Source organism: Cajanus cajan, chromosome 2, assembly GCF_000230855.2.
Source record: "Cajanus cajan strain Asha chromosome 2, NIPB_CcT2T_4, whole genome shotgun sequence".
In the NCBI taxonomy this organism is placed as follows: Eukaryota; Viridiplantae; Streptophyta; class Magnoliopsida; order Fabales; family Fabaceae; genus Cajanus; species Cajanus cajan.
This window is the reverse complement of record NC_138518.1, coordinates 70,758,835-70,767,473: the sequence shown is the minus strand read 5'-3', so window position 1 is coordinate 70,767,473 and position 8,639 is coordinate 70,758,835. Positions and strand designations below refer to the sequence as shown.

The 8,639-nt window shown below is 28.2% G+C and overlaps 1 protein-coding gene across 1 annotated transcript; it reads left to right on the top strand.

Moving 5' to 3' along the window:
- Positions 1-6,854: 6,854 nt before the first annotated feature.
- Positions 6,855-7,865, top strand: LOC109812794 (uncharacterized). The gene has a single exon (XM_020376845.3). It carries the CDS (start codon positions 7,003-7,005, stop codon positions 7,675-7,677), a length of 675 nt encoding a protein of 224 aa, XP_020232434.2. The 5' UTR covers positions 6,855-7,002; the 3' UTR covers positions 7,678-7,865.
- Positions 7,866-8,639: the final 774 nt, after the last annotated feature.

The following is an 8,639-nucleotide window of genomic DNA, read 5'->3' as shown; positions in this document are numbered from 1 at the left end:
TTTTAAATAAATTAACACAGTTAAATTATATTTTAAAAAATATTTTTATATTCTAAAAACTATACTTACTGATGTTTTTAAAATTGGAGCGGTCATACGTACTTGTTCAAGACTTAATGGTCTAACCGTGGTTGAATTATGATCGAATCAGTATTAATAAAATAATAATTATTATTATTATCAATATAAAAATAATATAAGTAAATATAATATTATAATTTTATAACACTAAAAATTAAAATAAAATATTATATATAAATTTTAGCATTTAATGTAATATAATATTTAAGTTTAAATTTTAATAAAATATAAAAACACTCATAAATAAAAACAAGTTTATATTTAAAATAATGGGTATTAAATTAAGATAATCTAAATCATAAAAATTAAAAATATTAAAAATTATTAATTAACGTAAATGAATAAATTATATTTATAAGATAAATATTACAAATAAGTTATTCTAATTTATATTTTTTAAATATATATTTTTATTAAAAATATTTTAAATTAAAAGTTAAAAATATTTTTTTTAAAATGTTTTTTAATTAAACTGATTCAAATTGGTTTGGTCGATTTATTTGACTGATTTTGGGCCATTTCTACCCATTTTTCACCAGTTCATTATCAAACGATTTTTGGGAGCAACTAAATTGGTTATTTTAATTATAACCTTTTATTAAATATGATTTTAATTAAAAATATTTGAAATTAAATTTTAAAATTAAAATGAAATTAATTTGATAGATTCAAATTAGTTTGACCAAACTTTTTTTTACCATTTTTATCAGTGTTCGGACCAATATTTTTAATTTTTTATGAAGATATTATTATTAATTTTAGAAAAGTGTCACTTTAATATTTTATTTATGCCTAATAATATGTTGGATTGACTCTAATAGTTGTTACTAACATAATCAACACCTTTATCATCATCATCACTACTATCGTTTCCATAATTACTATTGTCATCACTGTTGTATTGTCACTACTACCACCAACCTTATAGTGACGGTAGTGGTGATGGTTGTGACGATTGCACCATCATCATTATTATCATCATCACCACAATTATCGCTATCATCATAGTTGTAACCATCATCACCATCATTCTTGTTGTTATTGTTGTCACTATCGTTGATGACAGTGATGACAACAACGACGACGAAAACAATAATGGTAACGATGATGACAATGAGGAGGGCAGCAACAATTATGACAATGGTAGTACTAATGGAGGTATTGATGGTTGTAGTAACAAGAAGAGTTTTTTTTTTCTCTCATTTCTCCTCTCTTCCTCCTTGACTGAGATTTTCTTTTCCTTTTTCTTCCTTTCTTTAGTTGATTGGAGTGGTTGTGTTGCAGAATATAACTCAAGTAGAATCGTATAGAGTGTGTGGAGCTTCTCTTTCCCCTTTCGTCTTGGCAAATTTTGATCATCTAAAGAGGTAAGGGAAGCTTGCTCTTAATTTCTTGTTGTTTGGCTGCTTTGGAGGCCCTTATTGTATGGAGGAATTAGAGTTGTAAATTTTGCAAGTTGTAGAGGAATACCCTTGAGTGGTGTCTTGAGTGGTTCGGACCAAGATGGAATGTTGATGGTTGCATGCATTGTTTTGAGTTGATTTTAAGTTAATTGTAATGTATGTGTTGGATTTTGTGTTGCATATGGTTAGAGTTGCTAATTTTCAAGTGTATTGGATGAAAATTGGTTTCTACATTGTGCAGGAACTAATATTGCACTAGACGTGATTCCAAAGAAGAGTCTTTGTCTCACTCACATCAGGCATAGGATCAATAGCACAAGGCGTGAAAAGAGAAAGTCGTCTCGGGTTAGAATTACATTGGCGTGGGTTAAATGGTGTCAAGCATGAGAAGAGAGACTCATCTTTTCCTAAGTTCACGACACTAATGAATGTGGCATCGAACGTGAGTCAGGCAAAGGCCCTCTATCTCATTGGGGTTAGGCATGGGTTTTGCCACGCTAGGCACAAGAGAGAGGGACATTCTCTACTTCAATAATGTCGAGCGTGAGTGATGCGACAATGTTAGGCATGGGCGAGACAAACTCTTTGCATTGATGGCACCGAATGCGATTTGAGTAGCGTCGGGCACGACAACCTTGTTGTATTCTTGTTGTTTTATGATGAACTATTGATGAATATTGCTGACTATGATGTATATATAGTTGCCAAAGTTGTGATGTCGTAGACAAGTGATTGAGATATATGTCTTAGATGAGATACATAGATGTTAGAGGTGGATTATGTTGTTTTAAAGTTGATCTTCCCTCTAGGATCTATGTAGTTTAATATGGAGGTAGTCGAACCATATCTTAGTTGAATGACTAACCAAGTAAAATACAAATTCAAGGATTTGGTCTCTAACTCGGTATTGGAGGGTTGTGGTATTTAGAGGATAGTTGATGGACTAATCTTATAGGTGACTTAGTGTTGCAAGCTAATGCATGTTGTGGTTGACCCATACCCAAGTTGTTCTATCGTGACTTAATGTCATACTTCCTTGTTTAAGTGGCAAAATCTGAGAAATCAAACTAAGTTTTCTATATCAATCTGGCTCTTGTTGAGGCCTAATGTTGTACTATACCTAACCTGATTGAAATAGGTCTAACGTTGTGGTTTGGTATGATCAAGTCACTTAAACTGCTCACATTAGTTATAAGAGATCTTCTTAATTGATACGCGTGATAACACATTAGTTGTTAATATCTATATGTTGAAATGTTGATTATGATGTAGTTAATGAATGTCAAGCAAGTTATTAAGTTGTGTTGTTGTTGTTTATATATGCTTTTGTCGCCTTTGCCATATCGTTGTATATGTTATTTCTTTTGTAAGCTTATCATTTTTTTCCTTATAGTTGTGACTGCTATGACCATACTTAGTATACAAATAGAACAAGTTTAGGTGTCAAATAGAACAAGTTTAGGTGTTTAACTAACAAGATGATGATAACTTATTTTAGATGACTTTTCTAATTGAAACATGTTTTGCAGTCCTCAACCAACCATTTAGAAGATATTTTATAGTAATTTAGTCTCTAATATATATTACATAAATTAGATTTGTTATATATATATATATATATATATATATATTATATATTCCATACATTTTACTTTATATATACATGTTTTAACTTTGATTTAATATAATTTTTTAATAATAAATATGATGAGATGTCAGATCGGTACTTAATAACATAATCATCTATGGTTCAAAGTACTTGTAAGCTTAACTTACAAGCGAGCCCCCTCTCTCCCTGTATTGACAAATTTTGCAGGGGAAAGAGTCAACTAATTAAACTTATTTGCACGTAACAGATAATTTTCTTAAATGTAAGTCATTATCGGTAGCACTGCCCCCAAAGAAAAGGCAGAGTTAATACTGAATTTCAAATCATTTGACAAAGCAAAGGCAAAGTCATACTTCCCTTATACTTCAACCACCTATACGTCTATTTTGTGTTAAAATATTTGAACTTTGACCAAGTATGAGTAACTCTAACAAAGGTTTCTGGGAATCAAACATAGATTAATAAAAAAAAACATTAAACCTTAAAATCTCATGTACTAATATATACACTCACATATTATTTATTTAACATGAATATATTTATGTTAATTAATAGCCTCTCTCTCCCAGTCTCTCGGTATATAAACTTATCTAGGTATTTAATAAACCTTAAAACACTATTGTTAATTAGTATTTGCAACTTAGTAAAGAAATAATTTAACCAATCCCATTTACTAATATAAAAAAAAATCGAATTAAAAAGTTTAATTAGAAATTTGTCAAATTAATCAAGTAAACTTATTTAAATAATCTAAAGAAATATTTAGGTAATTGAAGAATTGATTGAACTAGAACCATGCTAGAACGAGTTTAATAACAGAGATCCGATAATATACATAAGATAATAAATTCTATATTTGCAACCAATATACAACAAAAAAAGAGAATCCATCATACTAATCAATGTCATAATAAAAAAATAGTTTGGATTATTTTTTTATTTATTTATAAATTTTCTATTAAAAATGTTTTTTTTAGATAAAAGGCCTATAAATAATTAATATATAGTTATTTTTTAATATTTTCTTGACTTTATATATAGAGCATATAACTAATGACTTTTTTATTTAAAAAAGTATACCTAATTTATTTGTTTATTATATTCGGTATTAATTTCCTATTTAATATGTTAAATAATCTTTAAAATATTTAACTAATTATCATCGATATAACCACAACCCAAGCTATGATTTGTGGACAAATATTCTTATTAGTTTAATTAATAATCAACCCAGTTTTTAATACGAATCCGATTTATTATAAAGTCAGTATAGGAAGTGGATATTGAGTCTAATTCTATCCTAAAAAATTAGTTTATAAGGTGAAAATTATTTTTTTTATTTTTTCATCTTTTCTATTTAATTTATTTTTTTAGACAAGAGGCTTATAAATAAGCAATAAATCATTTTTACAGCAATACGTTGTTATTATTTAATATTTTCTTGATTTTGTAGACTATATAATTAATTTTTTTTAAATTATACCTAATTTATTTGCTTATTATTCTGTATTACTTTACTATTTAATATATATGTTATATAATCTTTAAAATATTTAACTAATTATCATCGATATAACCACAATGCAAACAATGATTCGTGATATGGATTAAAAAACTATGAATTGTTGATAAATATTCTTATTAATTAGTCTAATTGACAATCAAGTCAAAAGTTTTGAATATGAATCCAACTTATTAATTACGATTATAAAGCCAATTTAGAAAGTGGATTTTGTTGTATTTCAACATTTCAAAATTAATTTGTCAAATGAAGATTATCCCTCACTTATATAATCTTTTTTAATTTTAATTTTAGTTCATGTGTAACTTTTTTTTTTAAGAGACTTAAATATACTTTTAGCTCATATAATTTTTTTTTATTTTGTTCTCATAGACATTTTTTTAAAATTGTCCTTATGATTTTTTTTTCTTATTATTTCATTTTGGTTTTTGTATTATTATTTTTAATTATTGTCCTTGTAATATGTGATTAATTTTTATTTTTAGTCCCTCTTATTTATTTTCTAAAGGGACTACCTCAAAATGAACATGGTATTATAGAGATTATAAAATGAAAAAATAGATATATATTATAAGAAATAAAACGAAATTACAAGGACCAGGATTTAAAAAAAAAAAAAAAAAAAAGAGTAAAATTTACAAGAATCATTTAAAAAATTGCAATTAAAATGACCAAAAAAAAATAGTACATTATATATTTAAACCTATTATAAATTAACTACATCATATTGAACTCTTGCAGTCATACATTGATTATCATGCAGTATTTTTATTAACTTAACGTGGGTTTAATTTAACTTGGTTTTGGGAAATAATCGTTTTTTTTAATTACTTTTTTTAAAAAAAATTAAACAATAAACAATTAATTTTCGTAAAATAATCGTTAGCAACCATGTGACCATGATATGTATATAACAATCTTTAAATATATAGCTTCATTTTAGTTAATCATAACTAGCTACCTCAGTATACGAAGGCTGAACAACAATAGTGTTTTGTAATGCATGATTCATGAGTCGATTGAAGTATCTAATAATTGGTGGTAAACGTTAATTTAATTATCATCATCGAGTAGCAGCCTGGATTTTGGTTACCACAATTACTATGTAATTATAAATTCTTAGTTTCATCTGATCCCTTACTCTGAGTTTCAAACAAAGCCAAAGTCAAATGCTGTGCATGTATATTAATGACTAATTCATATACCGTCTCCTATTTCCATATCTAACACTGTAGTTAGTGGCTTGTAAAAAAAAGTGAAAAACATCTTAAATGAAAGTTTTGGTGGCTTGGTGTGTGATTATAAGAAGTAAGAACGCATTTATCTCATCATTTTCAAATTAATTTTCTTGATATCAAGAACATAAAAACTGCCCCCAAGATCCCAACATATATAACAAATCACTCTGATCCGTTTCATGTTATTTGACATATTAACAATTTTTGTCTGTTACAATTTGATTATCATTTTATAATATGAACGTAACATTAATTTTTTTAATTATACTCTTAATCATTATAACCACATTCTTTAATTATTAACAGAAATTCCAAAAGTTTGAAGATATATCAATAAATTACATAATTTATTTTACCAAACCAAGTTTATATTTGTTATAAGTTTCGTATCAAAATCTTAAACATCAAACGAAACGAGAGTAATAAAGAGTCCAAAATGTTGATGTAATCAAACCCTGATTTGCATATCAGTGATATATTAAATAAGGCATACATGCAACTTCCCGGAAGCAACCTATCCTTTGCCAGTAAGTTTCTCCCCTATCCCGATCAAAGAATAGTCAAAATATTGAACATCTTTACTTTGAACAAAGACATCTCCCTCTCCCTTCTCTCTAAATTAAAAGTTCTTGCTATATATATACTATTACTTAATTCTTGATATATATATATATATATATATATATATATAATATCAAGATTAACATAATATATAAAATTTTGAAATATATATATGAAAATTTCATTGATTTAATTATCTTTTTAATATTGTTTAAGATCTAGTTAACAAAAATAATCAATGTAATAATAATTATAATTCAATAGTTATATGATAAAATTTAGATTTTATGTAAAATCAAATTCTATATAAAATATTATTGAATAATGTAAGAATATTAGTTCTTGTGTAGATGGAAAGAGAAATAAGATGTGATCTTCTTGATTCATGACCATATGCTCGTGTGAACAAAATTGATTTCACCTAAACCATATGTGGTCAAGGTAAACCCTCTCCTACCCTACGCTTACTATATATATAAAACCAAACTTCTGTACTCTTTCTCTCAAAAAAAAATTAACAAGGACTGTCTCAAGAGTATATAATTATATACCATCACTCACCCTCACCATTTACAACCACCCAAATTCATGATCGATAACATGACTGCTACTGCTGATCAATGCATGCAGTTTTATCAACAACCTCTCATGGATGGCATGGCTATGGATCTAGGATTCATGGATGCAACCATGTCATCATCAGAGGGCATACTAAGCCCAAGCAATTCTCACAACAAAACAGCAAGTAGTGGCCACCACTTAACTCCAAAGGGTGGTGCAATATTCAAACCAATCAGAAGGAGATCTAGAGCTTCCAAGAGAACTCCCATTACCCTTCTCAAAGCCAATACCTCCAATTTTAGGGCATTAGTACAACAATTCACTGGGTGCCCTACCACAATAACAACCATGTCCTTGGCAATCCATAAGGGTCCCATTACCTTAAATTTCCAACAAGGTGGAAAACAACAGATTCAGCATCACGCAAAAATAACAAGAGCAATGCCACCATTTGGATCCATAAGTTCTAATAACCAGGTGCACCAAGTTTCTGTGCCACTTCCTTGGCATCATAAGCAACCAGAACAACTTCCTAAGCAACAGTTGATGCAAGAGCAACAAAGTAACAGTCTTCCAAGTTCGGGTAACTCATATAGGCCAATTAGTTGCATGGATGATGGATTTCTCTTTGATAATGATTCTAGTTTGCAAGAACTAACCCTGAATGCCATCTCCAATGATATCCATGGTTTATTTATGTGATGAAAATTAATGTCGATAAAGGATTCAATAATGTAATAATTGTATCTTAGGAAATTGTTATGCAAAGTTGACTCCACTTCAGTCAACAGTTATGCATGAAATATATCATAAATAAATTAATGTTTGCCAGCCTGTAATACGCTTTAATTTATTGTATCGATTCAATTTCTCGATTTTTTTTCTTCGTTGTTGAGTAATTCTTTTTATAACCACATTATTAATTGTGTCAATTATTTATCAACTTTATTAGTAATTAATTTTTGTCAAGAAAGTTAGAGAGAATTTTCCCAGCCATGTTTATGGAGTACTCTATCGTAAGAATAATTGATCGTTTTCACTTTTCCTAGAATTATTTCTGGAATCGAATTTAGCGTTAGTGCAGCCTTAATTATTTTGTTACATATACTTATCTTTTAATTCATCTTTGTCCGTTCTTTATTGCACTTGTCAAGCCGGTAATCTTTGCACAACTGTCTGATTCTATTTTCTTTGACTTAAAAAGAAGTCATGCTATTAAACATATATATTTTAGATAAGTTCTGGAAAATAGGAGTTATTTGTTTAATGGAGATAAAACAAAGAAAGAGTTGTACAAAGAACAATCAAAGGAGATTTTGCTTCTTTTTAAAAAAAAAAGCATGTTGACATGTTCTCTCTTGCAAACACAAAACCTTCAATCCAAACAAGTTCACAACAAGCAACATATTCGTGACTCATGATAGTGTTGGCCCGGATCGATCAAGCCAAAAGCTCTGCATGGAGTGGTTGGACTTGGTTGATAACACGTGTAACAGGTTAGGTATTGCAATAAGTTAAAGATGTGACTCGTTCATATTGGTTATAGCATTTTCCTGCGTATTCAATGACATAAGCCTAGGGGGGTTTATAGAAATTTAAGATTAAAACAATAAGACATAATAAAATAATTTTAATTTAAAAATATTATTATTTTAGCTAAAGTT

Coding starts and splice junctions, on each gene's coding strand:
- LOC109812794 (XM_020376845.3), top strand. CDS start 7,003: ATGATCGATAACATGACTGCTACTGCTGATCAATGCATGCAGTTTTAT.